At 55.4% G+C, this 18,469-nt stretch overlaps 1 protein-coding gene across 1 annotated transcript; it reads left to right on the forward strand.

Annotated features, from left to right (window-relative positions):
* Nucleotides 1–4,004: 4,004 nt before the first annotated feature.
* Nucleotides 4,005–18,170, forward strand: LOC120043678 (proline-rich extensin-like protein EPR1). Its single transcript, XM_038988232.1, has 5 exons — nt 4,005–4,149; nt 7,549–9,503; nt 14,280–14,476; nt 15,382–15,577; nt 17,289–18,170. The coding sequence occupies exons 1-5, from the start codon at nt 4,005–4,007 to the stop codon at nt 18,168–18,170; spliced, it is 3,375 nt and encodes a 1,124-aa protein (XP_038844160.1).
* The last annotated feature ends 299 nt before the right edge of the window (nt 18,171–18,469 follow it).

Here is an 18,469-nt window from a genome sequence, read left to right on the forward strand (position 1 = left end):
TGTCTGTGTCTCAGGGTAGAACTCTGTCTGTGTCTCAGGGTAGAACTCTGTCTGTGCCTCAGGGTAGAACTCTGTCTGTGTCTCAGGGTAGAACTCTGTCTGTGTCTCAGGGTAGAACTCTGTCTGTGTCTCAGGGTAGAACTCTGTCTGTGTCTCAGGGTAGAACTCTGTCTGTGCCTCAGGGTAGAACTCTGTCTGTGTCTCAGGGTAGAACTCTGTCTGTGTCTCAGGGTAGAACTCTGTCTGTGTCTCAGGGTAGAACTCTGTCTGTGCCTCAGGGTAGAACTCTGTCTGTGTCTCAGGGTAGAATTCTGTCTGTGTCTCAGGGTAGAACTCTGTCTGTGTCTCAGGGTAGAACTCTGTCTGTGTCTCAGGGTAGAACTCTGTCTGTGTCTCAGGGTAGAACTCTGTACACATCTGCACTCCTGCTCCGTTTACAGTCATCTCTCATCCCTCATCCCTGTTTTTACGCCAAAGGTCAGCACACCTTGTCATTCAGTGGCAGGATAGACAACACAGACTCCTTAAAGCTGAATGGACATGTCACCGTACCTAGCGTCATCCAGACAACCTAAATGCCAGTAGCCGCCCAAAGCCCAAATCAAACGGCACCGAAAGTCAGAACCTACGCAGATAATTTAACACGACACCTGGAGGGAAGTCTGTTTTTGGCAACATGAGACCAACGGAGGAGAGACTGAAAAGGTCACGACGTCATCAGACCATAAGACCCAACGACTTCCAAGCCATTCTGAGACGGACCTGTATCCATGACCTCTAGGCTACCTGCCACCCTATTCTGAGACGAACCTGTATCCGTGACCTCTAGAATACCTGCCACTCTATTCTGAGACGGACCTGTATCCATGACCTCTAGGCTACCTGCCACCCTATTCTGAGACGAACCTGTATCCGTGACCTCTAGAATACCTGCCACCCTATTCTGAGACGAACCTGTATCCGTGACCTCTAGGCTACCTGCCACCCTATTCTGAGACGAACCTGTATCCGTGACCTCTAGGCTACCTGCCACTCTATTCTGAGACGGACCTGTATCCATAACCTCTAGGCTACCTGTCACCCTATTCTGAGACGGACCTGTATCCATGACCTCTAGAATACCTGCCACCCTATTCTGAGACGGACCTGTATCCGTGACCTCTAGAATACCTGCCACTCTATTCTGAGACGGACCTGTATCCATGACCTCTAGGCTACCTGCCACCCTATTCTGAGACGAACCTGTATCCGTGACCTCTAGGATACCTGCCACTCTATTCTGAGACGGACCTGTATCCATGACCTCTAGGCTACCTGCCACCCTATTCTGAGACGAACCTGTATCCGTGACCTCTAGAATACCTGCCACCCTATTCTGAGACGGACCTGTATCCATGACCTCTAGGCTACCTGCCACCCTATTCTGAGACGGACCTGTATCCATGACCTCTAGGCTACCCGCCACCCTATTCTGAGACGGACCCTGTATCCATAACCTATAGGCTACCTGCCACTCTATTCTGAGACGGACCTGTATCCATAACCTCTAGGCTACCTGCCACCCTATTCTGAGACGGACCTGTATCCATGACCTCTAGGCTACCTGCCACTCTATTCTGAGACGGACCTGTATCCATAACCTCTAGGCTACCTGTCACCCTATTCTGAGACGGACCTGTATCCATGACCTCTAGGCTACCTGCCACCCTATTCTGAGACGGACCTGTATCCATGACCTCTAGGCTACCTGTCACCCTATTCTGAGACGGACCCTGGGGACTGTCTGGGGACAAGGCCTCATCTACCCTGGTGCGTAGAGGAAGATGTTCCCTCTGGATGACGGAGGACAGGGTCTGGGTACAATCTGAGGACCCTCTGGATGCCGGAGGACAGGGTCTGGGTACAATCTGAGGACCCTCTGGATGCTGGAGGACAGGGTCTGGGTACAATCTGAGGACCCTCTGGGTGCTGGAGGACAGGGTCTGGGTACAATCTGAGGACCCTCTGGATGCTGGAGGACAGGGTCTGGGTACAATCTGAGGACCCTCTGGATGCCCGAGGACAGGGTCTGGGTACAATCTGAGGACCCTCTGGATGCCGGAGGACAGGGTCTGGGTACAATCTGAGGACCCTCTGGATGATGGAGAACAGGGTCTGGGTACAATCTGAGGACGCTCTGGGTGCCGGAGGACAGGGTCTGGGTACAATCTGAGGACCCTCTGGGTGCCGGAGGACAGGGTCTGGGAACAATCTGAGGACCCTCTGGATGCCGGAGGACAGGGTCTGGGTACAATCTGAGGACCCTCTGGATGCCCGAGGACAGGGTCTGGGTACAATCTGAGGACCCTCTGGATGCCGGAGGACAGGGTCTGGGTACAATCTGAGGACCCTCTGGATGCCGGAGGACAGGGTCTGGGTACAATCTGAGGACGCTCTGGATGCCGGAGGACAGGGTCTGGGTACAATCTGAGGACGCTCTGGATGCTGGAGGACAGGGTCTGGGTACAATCTGAGGACCCTCTGGATGACGGAGGACAGGGTCTGGGTACAATCTGAGGACCCTCTGGATGCCGGTGGACAGGATCTGGGTACAATCTGAGGACCCTCTGGATGCCGGAGGACAGGGTCTGGGTACAATCTGAGGACCCTCTGGATGCCGGAGGACAGGGTCTGGGTACAATCTGAGGACCCTCTCGATGCTGGAGGACAGGGTCTGGGTACAATCTGAGGACCCTCTGGATGCCGGAGGACAGGGTCTGGGTACAATCTGAGGAGCCTCTGGATGCCCGAGGACAGGGTCTGGGTACAATCTGAGGACGCTCTGGATGCCAGAGGACAGGGTCTGGGTACAATCTGAGGACCCTCTGGATGCCGGAGGACAGGGTCTGGGTACAATCTGAGGACCCTCTGGATGCCGGTGGACAGGGTCTGGGTACAATCTGAGGACGCTCTGGATGCCGGTGGACAGGGTCTGGGTACAATCTGAGGACCCTCTGGATGCTGGAGGACAGGGTCTGGGTACAATCTGAGGACCCTCTGGATGCCCGAGGACAGGGTCTGGGTACAATCTGAGGACCCTCTGGATGCTGGAGGACAGGGTCTGGGTACAATCTGAGGACCCTCTGGATGCCCGAGGACAGGGTCTGGGTACAATCTGAGGACCCTCTGGATGCCGGAGGACAGGGTCTGGGTACAATCTGAGGACGCTCTGGATGACGGAGGACAGGGTCTGGGTACAATCTGAGGACCCTCTGGATGCCCGAGGACAGGGTCTGGGTACAATCTGAGGACGCTCTGGATGCCCGAGGACAGGGTCTGGGTACAATCTGAGGACGCTCTGGATGACGGAGGACAGGGTCTGGGTACAATCTGAGGACGCTCTGGATGCTGGAGGACAGGGTCAGGTTACTGATCGTCCCTCTGGACCCGGTATGTGGGACCAGTCACTCTGGACCCTGTATGTGGAACCAGTCACTCTGGACCCTGTATGTGGAACCAGTCCCTCTGGACCCTGTATGTAGAACCAATCACTCTGGACCCGGTATGTGGGACCAGTCACTCTGGACCCTGTATGTGGGACCAGTCACTCTGGACCCTGTATGTGGGACCAGTCACTCTGGACCCTGTATGTGGAACCAGTCATTCTGGACCCTGTATGTGGAACCAGTCACTCTGGACCCGGTATGTGGAACCAGTCTCTCTGGCCCCTGTATGTGAGACCAGTCACTCTAAACCCGGTATGTGGACCCAGTCACTCTGACCCGGTATGTGGTACCAGTCACTCTGGACCCGGTATGTGGAACCAGTCCCTCTTTACCCGGTATGTGGAACCAGTCACTCTGGACCCTGTATGTGGAACCAGTCACTCTGGACCCTGTATCCTGTATGTGGGACCAGTCACTCTGGACCCGGTATGTGGGACCAGTCACTCTGGACCCTGTATGTGGAACCAGTCACTCTGGACCCTGTATCCTGTATGTGGGACCAGTCACTCTGGACCCGGTATGTGGGACCAGTCACTCTGGACCCTGTATGTGGAACCAGTCACTCTGGACCCTGTATCCTGTATGTGGAACCAGTCACTCTGTATCCTGTATGTGGGACCAGTCACTCTGGACCCGGTATGTGGAACCAGTCCCTCTGGACCCGGTATGTGGACCCAGTCCCTCTGGACCCGGTATGCCTCCTGTATAGAGACTATTAAAGGCTGTCTAAATATAGAAATCTTGGAAGATAAACCACAAAAGCATTATTTGGAATTGGGAATGATTAGATTAGATTAGATTAGATTACATTAGATTAAATTAGATTATATTAAAGAGATGTTATTGCCCTAAATGGGGAAATTAATTTGGTCACGTGCTTGAAAACATGTTCCAAAACAGTCATTATGTGGAATTGTTCTGCCGTATTGTCCCATCTAGACAACATCGTGTCCAGGTGCCTAAAGTGGACCACACAGGGAAGGGGTTGGTATTGGTTGGTACAGGGAGGGGTTGGTATTGGTTGGTACAGGGAGGGGTTGGTATTGGTTGGTACAGGGAGGGGTTGGTATTGGTTGGTACAGGGAATGGTTGGTATTGGTTGGTACAGGGAGGGGTTGGTATTGGTTGGTACAGGAAGGGGTTGGTATTGGTTGGTACAGGGAATGGTTGGTATTGGTTGGTACAGGGAGGGGTTGGTATTGGTTGGTACAGGAAGGGGTTGGTATTGGTTGGTACAGGGAGGGGTTGGTATTGGTTGGTACAGGGAGGGGTTGGTATTGGTTGGTACAGGGAGGGGTTGGTATTGGTTGGTACAGGGAGGGTTGGTATTGGTTGGTACAGGGAGGGGTTGGTACAGGGAGGGGTTGGTATTGGTTGGTACAGGGTGGGGTTGGTATTGGTTGGTACAGGGAGGGGTTGGTATTGGTTGGTACAGGGAGGGGTTGGTATTGGTTGGTACAGGGAGGGGTTGGTACAGGGAGGGGTTGGTATTGGTTGGTACAGGGAGGGGTTGGTACAGGGAGGGGTTGGTATTGGTTGGTACAGGGAGGGGTTGGTATTGGTTGGTACAGGGAATGGTTGGTATTGGTTGGTACAGGGAGGGGTTGGTATTGGTTGGTACAGGGAGGGGTTGGTATTGGTTGGTACAGGGAGGGGTTGGTATTGGTTGGTACAGGGAGGGGTTGGTATTGGTTGGTACAGGGAGGGGTTGGTATTGGTTGGTACAGGGAGGGGTTGGTATTGGTTGGTACAGGGAGGGGTTGGTATTGGTTGGTACAGGGAGGGGTTGGTATTGGTTGGTACAGGGAGGGGTTGGTATTGGTTGGTACAGAGAGGGGTTGGTATTGGTTGGTACAGGGAGGGGTTGGTATTGGTTGGTACAGGGAGGGGTTGGTATTGGTTGGTACAGAGAGGGGTTGGTATTGGTTGGTACAGGGAGGGTTGGTATTGGTTGGTACAGGGAGGGGTTGGTATTGGTTGGTACAGGGAGGGGTTGGTATTGGTTGGTACAGGGAGGGGTTGGTATTGGTTGGTACAGGGAGGGGTTGGTATTGGTTGGTACAGGGAGGGTTGGTATTGGTTGGTACAGGAAGGGGTTGGTATTGGTTGGTACAGGGAGGGGTTGGTATTGGTTGGTACAGGGAGGGGTTGGTATTGGTTGGTACAGGGAGGGTTGGTATTGGTTGGTACAGGGAGGGGTTGGTATTGGTTGGTACAGGGAGGAGTTGGTATTGGTTGGTACAGGGAGGGGTTGGTATTGGTTGGTACAGGGAGGGTTGGTATTGGTTGGTACAGGGAGGGTTGGTATTGGTTGGTACAGGGAGGGTTGGTATTGGTTGGTACAGGGAGGGGTTGGTATTGGTTGGTACAGGGAGGGGTTGGTATTGGTTGGTACAGGGAGGGGTTGGTATTGGTTGGTACAGAGAGAGGTTGGTATTGGTTGGTACAGGGAGGGGTTGGTATTGGTTGGTACAGGGAGGGGTTGGTATTGGTTTGTACAGGGAGGGGTTGGTATTGGTTGGTACAGGGAATGGTTGGTATTGGTTGGTACAGGGAGGGGTTGGTATTGGTTGGTACAGGGAGGGGTTGGTATTGGTTGGTACAGGGAGGGGTTGGTATTGGTTGGTACAGGGAGGTTTGGTATTGGTTGGTACAGGGAGGGGTTGGTATTGGTTGGTACAGGGAATGGTTGGTATTGGTTGGTACAGGGAGGTTTGGTATTGGTTGGTACAGGGAGGGGTTGGTATTGGTTGGTACAGGGAGGGGTTGGTATTGGTTCCTTTTTGAAGAAGGACGTTTAGAACAGTGGGGAAGACTCCCATGGAAGAGGAGTTCATTACAGTGACACGTGATAAAACTATGTGCCTGGGTGCTGTGTGAGGAGAGGAGAGAGGAGGGGTGAGGAGAGAGGAGAGGAGAGAGGAGGGGTGAGGAGAGAGGAGAGGAGAGAGGAGAGGAGAGGAGTGGAGAGGAGTGGAGAGGAGAGGAGAGGAGAGGAGAGGAGAGGAGAGGAGAGGAGAGGAGAGGAGAGGAGAGGAGAGGTAAGAGGAGAACGGAGAGGATTGGTGAGAGGAGAGGAGAAAGGAGGGGAGAGAGGAGAGGAGGAGAGAGAGGAGTGTAGAGAGGAGAGAGGAGAGGAGGAGGGGAGAGAGGAGAGGAGAGGAGAGGAGAGGAGAGGAGAGGAGAGGAGAGGAGAGGAGAGGAGAGGAGAGGAGAGGGGTGAGAGGAGAGGATAGGAAAGAAGAGGGGAGAGAGGAGAGAGGAGGGGAGGGAGGAGGGGAGAGGAGGAGAGGAGAGGAGAGGAGAGGAGAGGAGAAAGGAGGGGAGAGAGGAGAAAGGAGAGAGGAGAGGAAAGAGGAGGGGTGAGAGGAGAGGATAGGAAAGAAGAGGGGAGAGGAGGAGAGGAGAGGAGAGAGGAGAGGAGAGGAGAGGAGAGAGGAGGGGTGAGGAGAGGAGAGAGGAGAGGAGAGGAGAGAGGAGGGGTGAGGAGAGGAGAGAGGAGGGGTGAGGAGAGGAGAAAGGGGTCAGAGCAGGGTTGAGAGCTGCAGTCAGAACACTTGTCTTTAATGGCTCCTCCACTTCCCAGCGCTGGGCCAGGTGCTGACTGGTCTGATGTATCACTCTGTCCGCCAAGCTTCAGCAGGAATCCGGCAGCCATCTTGTCTTGTGGAACCGAGGAGCGGTTCCATGTGTGTTTATTGGCTGGTGTGATAAACACTGTGACATGTTCCCCCCACATGTCTGTCTGTGGACCAGTAGGCCTGGAGCTCTGTGTGTTGACCTCACATCGACCCCAGGACCCAGGGCTGCGACCAGAGATGAGTGGCTGGTCCTCCAGCCTCCACACCACCGACCTCCAGCCCTCCACACCACCGACCTCCAGCCTCCACACCACCGCCCTCCAGCCCTCCACACCACCGACCTCCAGCCTCCACACCACCGACCTCCAGCCCTCCACACCACCGACCTCCAGCCTCCACACCACCGACCTCCAGCCTCCACACCACCGACCTCCAGCCCTCCACACCACCGACCTCCATCCCTCCACACCACCGACCTCCAGCCCTCCACACCACCGACTTCCAGCCTCCACACCACCGACCTCCAGCCCTCCACACCACCGACCTCCAGCCTCCACACCACCGACCTCCAGCCCTCCACACCACTGACCTCCATCCCTCCACACCACCGACCTCCAGCCCTCCACACCACCGACTTCCAGCCTCCACACCACCGACCTCCAGCCCTCCACACCACCGACCTCCAGCCTCCACACCACCGACCTCCAGCCCTCCACACCACCGACCTCCAGCCTCCACACCACCGACCTCCAGCCTCCACACCACCGACCTCCAGCCTCCACACCACCGACCTCCAGCCCTCCACACCACCGACCTCCAGCCCTCCACACCACCGACCTCCAGCCTCCACACCACCGACCTCCAGCCTCCACACCACCGACCTCCAGCCTCCACACCACCGACCTCCAGCCCTCCACACCACCGACCTCCAGCCCTCCACACCACCGACCTCCAGCCCTCCACACCACCGCCCTCCAGCCCTCCACACCACCGCCCTCCAGCCCTCCACACCACCGACCTCCAGCCTCCACACCACCGCCCTCCAGCCCTTCACACCACCGCCCTCCAGCCCTGCACACCACCGACCTCCAGCCCTCCACACCACCGACCTCCAGCCTTCACACCACCGACCTCCAGCCCTCCACACCACCGACCTCCAGCCTCCAAACCACCGACCTCCAGCCCTCCACACCACCGACCTCCAGCCTCCACACCACCGCCCTCCAGCCCTCCACACCACCGACCTCCAGCCTTCCACACCACCGACCTCCAGCCCTCCACACCACCGACCTCCAGCCCTCCACACCACCGACCTCCAGCCCTACACACCACCGACCTCCAGCCCTCCACACCACCGACCTCCAGCCCTCCACACCACCGACCTCCAGTCCTCCACAACACCGACCTCCAGCCTCCACACCACCGACCTCCAGCCTCCAAACCACCGCCCTCCAGCCCTCCACACCACCGCCCTCCAGCCCTCCACACCACCGACCTCCAGCCCTCCACACCACCGACCTCCAGCCTTCACACCACCGACCTCCAGCCCTCCACACCACCGACGTCCAGCCTCCAAACCACCGACCTCCAGCCCTCCACACCACCGACCTCCAGCCTCCAAACCACCGACCTCCAGCCTCCACACCACCGACCTCCAGCCTCCACACCACCGACCTCCAGCCTCCACACCACCGACCTCCAGCCCTCCACACCACCGACCTCCAGCCTTCACACCACCGACCTCCAGCCCTCCACACCACCGACGTCCAGCCTCCAAACCACCGACCTCCAGCCCTCCACACCACCGACCTCCAGCCTTCACACCACCGACCTCCAGCCTCCACACCACCGACCTCCAGCCTCCACACCACCGACCTCCAGCCTCCACACCACCGACCTCCAGCCTCCACACCACCGACCTCCAGCCCTCCACACCACCGACCTCCAGCCTCCACACCACCGACCTCCAGCCTCCACACCACCGACCTCCAGCCCTCCACACCACCGACCTCCAGCCTCCACACCACCGACCTCCAGCCTCCACACCACCGACCTCCAGCCTCCACACCACCGACCTCCAGCCCTCCACACCACCGACCTCCAGCCCTCCACACCACCGACCTCCAGCCCTCCACACCACCGACCTCCAGCCCTCCACACCACCGACCTCCAGCCTCCACACCACCGACCTCCAGCCCTCCACACCACCGACCTCCAGCCTCCACACCACCGACCTCCAGCCCTCCACACCACCGACCTCCAGCCCTCCACACCACCGACCTCCAGCCTTCACACCACCGACCTCCAGCCCTCCACACCACCGACCTCCAGCCTCCACACCACCGACCTCCAGCCCTCCGGTCCGATGGAATGTTCTCCCTCCTCCACCCCTCCTATTTCCCCCCAGGAGGAGCAGGCAGCTGAGGCCAGGGTGGAGGTTGGGAGGAGGCTGGCTAGACGCTGGTTACATATAGTCCGATTTAGATTTAGAATTCCTCGCCATTGTTTGGAGTTTCACTTCCTGGTCTGTCTTTCTAACAAATAAACAGTCTGGGGATTGGCCGGAGGGGCAAGCGGTGCGGTACGCCTGGCTGAGTGGGGATAGAAACATTGCTGTTAAAAGTCAGTAAGATCCTCTGGCAGCTTCAGGTCTGGAGGAGCAGATGGCGGAGCGATGGAGATACACCCACATGCTTCCAAAATGGCACCCTGATCCCTACGTACCAGTTAGACCGGTGGGGTAACATTAGTGCGCTATAGAGGGCGTAGGGTGTTATTTCAGACACAGTATGTCCTCCTGTACGTAGCGTTGTCCTGACGTTTTCTGACCGTCTGTGGATGGGAACAAGAGGACGACCAATCGTTCCTGTTTATCAATCATCAAGAGACTCATTGACTTTCTACTTTTCTTCACCTCACTAACTTCTCAGATGGACAGGAAATACCCCCCCCCCCCCAACTACCACCCCACCACCCCCCCACCACCCCAGGGAATGTCTGACATATTATTCAGATAAAAACACGGAAACAAACGTTCCATTCCTGCGGTGTGACTTGTAGAAAGGTGGAGAATGTTATTCACACCTTCCCTGTCAGATGGCTGTGTTGATGTTCAGGCTCTGATGGATGGCTGAAGAGCTGGCTCTGGATGAGACTGAGAGAGAGAGAGGGGGAGAGAGAGAGAGGGGGAGAGAGAGAGAGGGGGAGAGAGAGAGAGAGAGAGAGAGAGGGGGGGAGAGAGAGAGAGAGAGAGAGAGAGAGAGAGAGAGAGAGAGAGAGAGAGAGAGAGAGAGAGAGAGAGAGATGGATGGCTGAAGAGCTGGCTCTGGATGAGACTGAGAGAGAGAGAGGGGGAGAGAGAGAGAGGGGGAGAGAGAGAGAGACAGAGAGAGAGAGAGGGAGAGAGAGAGAGAGAGAGAGAGAGAGAGAGAGATGGATGGTTGAAGCGCTGGCTCTGGATGAGACAGAGAGAGAGGGAGTCTACGTGTCTGGCTGAGGGCTAGAGGGATGGTCAGAGGTTGGCCTTCTCAAAAGCTTGGTGACATTAACGATCCGGACCCCAGACGCTGACCCACTGGTATGGGGTAGAAAGGTCTGGTTTTAACCCCTGACCCACTGGTATGGGGTAGAAAGGTCTGGTTTTAGACCCTGACCCACTGGTATGGGGTAGAAAGGTCTGGTTTTAACCCCTGACCCACTGGTATGGGGTAGAAAGGTCTGGTTTTAGACCCTGACCCATGGTATGGGGTAGAAAGGTCTGGTTTTAGACCCCACTGGTATGGGGTAGAAAGGTCTGGTTTTAGACCCTGACCCACTGGTATGGGGTAGAAAGGTCTGGTTTTAACCCTGACCCACTGGTATGGGGTAGAAAGGTCTGGTTTTAGACCCTGACCCACTGGTATGGGGTAGAAAGGTCTGGTTTTAACCCCTGACCCACTGGTATGGGGTAGAAAGGTCTGGTTTTAACCCTGACCCACTGGTATGGGGTAGAAAGGTCTGGTTTTAACCCCTGACCCACTGGTATGGGGTAGAAAGGTCTGGTTTTAACCCTGACCACTGGTATGGGGTAGAAAGGTCTGGTTTTAGACCCTGACCCACTGGTATGGGGTAGAAAGGTCTGGTTTTAACCCTGACCCACTGGTATGGGGTAGAAAGGTCTGGTTTTAACCCTGACCCACTGGTATGGGGTAGAAAGGTCTGGTTTTAACCCCTGACCCACTGGTATGGGGTAGAAAGGTCTGGTTTTAACCCTGACCCACTGGTATGGGGTAGAAAGGTCTGGTTTTAACCCCTGACACTGGTTGGGTAGAAAGGTCTGGTTTAACCCCTGACCCACTGGTATGGGTAGAAAGGTCTGGTTTAACCCTGACCCAGGTATGGGTAGAAAGGTCGGTTTAACCCTGCCCACTGGTATGGGGTAGAAAGGTCTGGTTTTAACCCCTGACCCACTGGTATGGGGTAGAAAGGTCTGGTTTTAACCCCTGACCCACTGGTATAAGGTAGAACAGTCTGGGTTTAGACGCTGACCCACTGGTATGGGGTAGAAAGGTTTGGTTTTAACCCTGACCCACTGGTATGGGGTAGAAAGGTCTCGTTTTAACCTCTGGCCCACTGGTATGGGGTAGAAAGGTCTGGTTTTAACCCTGACCCACTGGATATGGTAGAAAAGGTTCTGGTTTTAACCCCTGGCCCCTGGTATGGGGTAGAAAGGTCTGGTTTTAACCCCTGACCCTGGTATGGGGTAGAAAGGTTGGGTTTAGACCCTGACCCACTGGTATGGGTAGAAGGTCTGGTTTTAACCCCTGGCCCACTGGTATGGGGTAGAAAGGTCTGGTTTTAACCCCTGACCCACTGGTATGGGGTAGAAAGGTCTGGTTTTAACCCCTGACCCACTGGTATGGGGTAGAAAGGTCTGGGTTTAGTCCCTGGTATCTGGTATGGGGTAGAAGGGTCTGGTTTTCCCTACACTATAGGGGTAGAAAGGTTGGGTTAACCTGGCCCACTGGTATGGGGTGGAAAGGTCTGGTTTTAGACCCTGACCCACTGGTGGGGTAGAAAGGTCTGGTTTTAGTCCCTGACCCACTGGTATGGGGTAGAAAGGTCTGGTTTTAACCCCTGACCCACTGGTATGGGATGGAAAGGTCTGGTTTTAACCCCTGACCCACTGGTATGGGGTAGAAAGGTCTGGTTTTAGACCCTGATCCCCTGGTATGGGGTAGAAAGGTCTGGTTTAACCCCTGACCCACTGGTATGGGGTAGAAAGGTCTGGTTTTAGACCCTGACCCACTGGTATGGGGTAGAAAGGTCTGGTTTTAGACCCTGATCCACTGGTATGGGGTAGAAAGGTCTGGTTTTAACCCCTGACCCACTGGTATGGGGTAGAAAGGTCTGGTTTTAACCCTGACCCACTGGTATGGGGTAGAAAGGTCTGGTTTTAACCCTGACCCACTGGTATGGGGTAGAAAGGTCTGGTTTAACCCCTGACCCACTGGTATGGGGTAGAAAGGTCTGGTTTTAACCCCTGACCAACTGGTATGGGTAGAAAGGTCTGGTTTTAGCCCCTGGCCCACTGGTATGGGGTAGAAAGGTCTGGTTTTAGACCTTGACCCACTGTATGGGTAGAAAGTTCTGGTTTTACCCCTGACCCACTGGTATGGGGTAGAAAGGTCTGGTTTAGCCCTGACCACTGGTATGGGTAGAAAGGTCTGGTTTTAACCCCTGACCATGGTATGGGGTAGAAAGGTCTGGTTTAGACCCGACCCATGGTATGGGGTAGAAAGGTTGGTTTTAACCCCTGACCCACTGGTATGGGGTAGAAAGGTCTGGTTTTAGACCCTGACCCACTGGTATGGGGTAGAAAGGTCTGGTTTTAGCCCTGGCCCACTGGTATGGGGTAGAAAGGTCTGGTTTTAACCCCTGACCCACTGGTATGGGGTAGAAAGGTCTGGTTTTAACCCCTGGCCCACTGGTATGGGGTAGAAAGGTCTGGTTTTAACCCCTGACCCACTGGTATGGGGTAGAAAGGTCTGGGTTTAGACCCTGACCCACTGGTATGGGGTAGAAAGGTCTGGTTTTAACCCTGACCCACTGGTATGGGGTAGAAAGGTCTGTTTTAACCCCTGACCCACTGGTATGGGGTAGAAAGGTCTGGTTTTAGACCCTGACCCACTGGTATGGGGTAGAAAGGTCTGGTTTTAGACCCTGACCCACTGGTATGGGGTAGAAAGGTCTGGTTTTAAACCTGACCCACTGGTAGGGTAGAAAGGTCTGGTTTTAGAACTGTCCCACTGGTATGGGGTAGAGTCTGGTTTTAACCCTGACCCACTGGTATGGGGTAGAAAGGTCCGTTTAACCCTGACCCATGTATGGGGTAGAAAGGTTGGGTTTAACCCCGACCACTGGTATGGGTAGAAAGGTCTGGTTTTACCCTGACCCCTGGTAGGTGGTAGAAAGGTCTGGTTTAGACCTGATACTGGTATGGGTAGAAAGGCTGGTTTTAACCCTGACCCACTGGTATGGGGTAGAAAGGTCTGGTTTTAACCCTGACCCACTGGTATGGGGTAGAAAGGTCTGGTTTAACCCCTGACCACTGGTATGGGATAGAAAGGTCTGGTTTTAGACCCTGACCCACTGGTATGGGGTAGAAAGGTTTGGTTTTAACCCCTGACCCACTTGGCCTGGTTTGGTTTCTGTCTACACACTCCAGGCTGTGGACATCTGGACTGTGGACCATTGGCATGCTACAGGAAACATGCTTTCCCAAAGACCCATGATTCACTGTGAACTTTTGTCTAAAGATTCACGGAGCTGCCTCATTGGATAACAACTAGAGTATAAAATACTATCGTCCGTGTGGACAGGGACATGACTGGTGTTTTGGACAGCATGGTGTGGATATCAATAACACAAAGTGATGTTTTGGACCGGGATGACGGCCTGTTTGTTTCCAGACCTCAGCCAGTGGCTCGCCCTTGACAGTTTTTCACTCCAGGGCGTTGTCCAGACTCAGCCGGGCTGTCCTCTGACATGTTTTTACCTCCGGGACGTGTTGTCCAGACCTCAGCCAGGTGGCTCGTCCTCTGACATGTTTTTCACCTCCAGGGACGTGTTGTCAGACTCAGCCAGTGGCTCGTCCTCTGACATGTTTTTACCTCCAGGGAGTGTTGTCAGACCTCAGCAGGTGGTCTTCCTCTGACATGTTTTTCACCTCCAGGGACGTGTTGCCAGACCTCAGCCAGGTGGCTCGTCCTCGAATGTTTTTACCTCCAGGGACGTGTTGTCCAGACCTCAGCCAGGTGGCTCGTCCTCTGACATGTTTTACCTCCAGGACGTGTTGTCCAGACCTCAGCCAGGTGGCTCGTCCTCTGACATGTTTCACCTCCAGGGACGTGTTGTCCAGACCTCAGCCAGGTGGCTCGTCCTCTGACATGTTTTACCTCCAGGGACGTGTTGTCCAGACCTCAGCCAGGTGCTCGTCCTCTGCGTTTTACCTCCAGGGACGTGTTGTCCAGACCTCAGCCAGGTGGTGCTCGTCCTCGACATGTTTTTCACCTCCAGATGTTGTCCAGACCTCAGCCAGGTGGCTCGTCCTCTGACATGTTTTTCACCTCCAGGGACGTGTTGTCCAGACCTCAGCCAGGGTCTCGTCCTCTGACATGTTTTTTCACCTCCAGGACGTGTTGTCCCGACCTCAGCCAGGTGGCTCGTCCTCTGACATGTTTTCACCTCCAGGGAGTGTTGTCCAGACCTCAGCCAGTGGCTCGCCTCTGACATGTTTTTTACCTCCAGGGACGTGTTGTCCAGACCTCAGCCAGGTGGCTCGTCCTCTGACATGTTTTTTACCTCCAGGGACGTGTTGTCCAGACCTCAGCCAGGTGGCTCGTCCTCTGACATGTTTTTCACCTCCAGGGACGTGTTGTCCAGACCTCAGCCAGTGGCTCGTCCTCTGACATGTTTTTTACCTCCAGGGACGTGTTGTCCAGACCTCAGCCAGGTGGCTCGTCCTCTGACATGTTTTTACCTCCAGGGACGTGTTGTCCAGACCTCAGCCAGGTGGCTCGTCCTCTGAATGTTTTTACCCCAGGGACGTGTTGTCCAGACCTCAGCCAGGTGGCTCGTCCTCTGACATTTTTTTACCTCCAGGAAGTGTTGTCCAGACCTCAGCCAGGTGGGGTCCTCTGACATGTTTTTACCTCCAGGGACGTGTTGTCCAGACCTCAGCCAGGTGGCTCGTCCTCTGACATGTTTTTTACCTCCAGGGACGTTGTCGCCAGACCTCCGCCGGTGGCTCGTCCTCTGACATGTTTTACCTCCAGGGACGTTGTGCCAGACCTCAGCAGTGGCTCGTCCTCTGACATGTTTTTCACCTCCAGGGACGTGTTGTTCAGACCTCAGCCAGGTGGCTCGTCCTCTGACAGTTTTTTCACCTCCAGGGACGTTGTCCAGACTCAGAGGTGGCTCGTCTCTGACATGTTTTTCACTCCAGGGACGTGTTGTCCAGACCTCCGCCAGGTGGCTCGTCCTCTGACATTTTTTTACCTCCAGGGACCTGTTGCCAACCTCAGCCAGGTGGCTCGTCCTCTGACATGTTTTTCACCTCCAGGGACGTGTGTCCAGACCTCAGCCAGGGGTCGTCTCTGACATGTTTTTTACCTCCAGGGACGTGTTGTCCAGACCTCAGCCAGGTGGCTCGTCCCTGACATGTTTTTCACCTCCAGGGACGGTTTGTCCAGACCTAGCCAGGGGGCTCGTCCTCTGACAGTTTTTTACCTCCAGGGACGTTGTGTCAGACCTCAGCCAGGTGGCTCGTCCTCTGCATGTTTTTCACTACGGGCGTGTTGTCCAGACCTCAGCCAGGTGGTGCTGTCCTCTGACATGTTTTTACTCAGGGACGTGTTGTCCAGACCTCAGCCAGTGGTGGCTCGTCCTCTGACATGTTTTCACCTCCAGGGACGTGTTGTCCAGACCTCAGCCAGGTGGCTCGCTCTCTGACATGTTTTTTACCTCAGGGACGTGTTGTCCAGACCTCAGCGGTGGCTCGTCCTCTGACATGTTTACCTCAGGGACGTGTTGTCCAGACCTCAGCCAGGTGCTCGTCCTCGACATGTTTTACCTCCAGGGACGTGTTGTCCAGACCTCAGCCAGGTGGCTCGTCCTCTGACATGTTTTTCACCTCCAGGGAGTGTTGTCCAGACCTCAGCAGGTGGCTCGTCTGACATGTTTTTCACACTCCAGGGACACGTTGTCCAGACCTCAGCCAGGTGGCTCGTCCTCTGACATGTTTTATCCTCCAGGGCACGTGTTGTCCAGACCTCAGCCAGGTGGCTCGTCCTCTGACATGTTTTTACTCCAGGGACGTGTTGTCCAGACCTCAGCCAGGTGGCTCGTCCTGAACGTTTTTTACCTCCAGGGACGGTGTTGTCCAGACCTCAGCCAGGTGGTCGTCCTCTGACAAGTTTTTTACCTCAGGGACGTGTTGTCCAGACCTCAGCCAGGTGGCTCGTCCTGACATTTTTTACTCCAGGGACGTGTTGTCCAGACCTCAGCCAGGTGGCTCGTCCTCTGACATGTTTTACCTCCAGGGACGTGTGTCCAGACCTCAGCCAGTGGCTCGTCCTCTGACAGTTTTTACCTCCAGGGACGTGTGTCCAGACCTCAGCCAGGTGGCTCGTCCTCTGACATTTTTCACCTCAGAGGACGTGTTGTCCAGACCTCAGCCAGGTGGCTCCGTCCTCTGACATGTTTTTTACCTCCAGGGACGTGTTGTCCAGACCTCAGCCAGGTGGCTCGTCCTCTGACATGTTTTTCACTCCCAGGGACGTGTTGTCAGACCTCAGCCAGGTGGCTCGTCCTCTGACATGTTTTTACCTCTCAGGGACGTGTTGTCCAGACCTCAGCCAGGTGGCTCGTCCTCTGACAGTTTTTCACCTCCAGGGACGTGTTGTCCAGACACTCAGCAGGTGGCTCGTCCTCTGACATGTTTTTTACCTCCAGGGACGTGTTGTCAGACCTCAGCCGGTGGCTGTCCTCTGACATGTTTTACCTCCAGGGACAGTGTGTCCAGACCTCAGCCAGGTGTCTCGTTCCTGACATGTTTTACCTCCAGGGACCGTGTTGTCCAGACCTCAGCCAGGTGGCTCGTGTCCGACATGTTTTTACCTCCCGGACGTGTTGTCCAGACCTCCGCCGGTGGCTCGTCCTCTGACATGTGTTTTACCTCCAGGACGTGTTGTCCAGACTCCAGCCAGGTGGCTCGTCCTCTGACATGTTTTTTACCTCCAGGGACGTGTTGTCCAGACCTCAGCCAGGTGGCTCGTCCTCTGACATGTTTTTCACCTCCAGGGCCACGTTGTCCAGACCTCAGTCAGGTGGCTCGTCCTCTGACATGTTTTTCACCTCCAGGGACGTGTTGTCCAGACCTCAGCCAGGTGGCTCGTCCTCTGACATGTTTTTCACCTCCAGGGCCACGTTGTCCAGACTTCAGTCAGGTGGCTCGTCCTCTGACATGTTTTTCACCTCCAGGGCCATGTTGTCCAGACTTCAGTCAGGTGGCTCATCCTCTGACATGTTTTTCACCTCCAGGGACGTGTTGTCCAGACCTCAGCCAGGTGGCTCGTCCTCTGACATGTTTTTTACCTCCAGGGACATGTTGTCCAGACCTCAGCCAGGTGGCTCGTCCTCTGACATGTTTTTCACCTCCAGGGACGTGTTGTCCAGACCTCAGCCAGGTGGCTCGTCCTCTGACATGTTTTTTACCTCCAGGGACGTGTTGTCCAGACCTCAGCCAGGTGGCTCGTCCTCTGACATGTTTTTTACCTCCAGGGACGTGTTGTCCAGACCTCAGCCAGGTGGCTCGTCCTCTGACATGTTTTTTACCTCCAGGGACACATTGTCCAGACCTCAGCCAGGTGGCTCGTCCTCTGACATGTTTTTTACCTCCAGGGACACATTGTCCAGACCTCAGCCAGGTGGCTCGTCCTCTGACATGTTTTTTACCTCCAGGGACACGTTGTCCAGACCTCAGCCAGGTGGCTCGTCCTCTGACATGTTTTTTTACCTCCAGGGGCGTGTTGTCCAGACCTCAGCCAGGTGGCTCGTCCTCTGACATGTTTTTTACCTCCAGGGACGTGTTGTCCAGACCTCAGCCAGGTGGCTCGTCCTCTGACATGTTTTTTACCTCCAGGGACACGTTGTCCAGACCTCAGCCAGGTGGCTCGTCCTCTGACATGTTTTTCACCTCCAGGGACACGTTGTCCAGACCTCAGCCAGGTGGCTCGTCCTCTGACATGTTTTTCACCTCCAGGGACGTGTTGTCCAGACCTCAGCCAGGTGGCTCGTCCTCTGACATGTTTTTTACCTCCAGGGACGTGTTGTCCAGACCTCAGCCAGGTGGCTCGTCCTCTG

Source organism: Salvelinus namaycush, unplaced genomic scaffold (assembly GCF_016432855.1).
Source record: "Salvelinus namaycush isolate Seneca unplaced genomic scaffold, SaNama_1.0 Scaffold997, whole genome shotgun sequence".
Classification (NCBI taxonomy): Eukaryota; Metazoa; Chordata; class Actinopteri; order Salmoniformes; family Salmonidae; genus Salvelinus; species Salvelinus namaycush.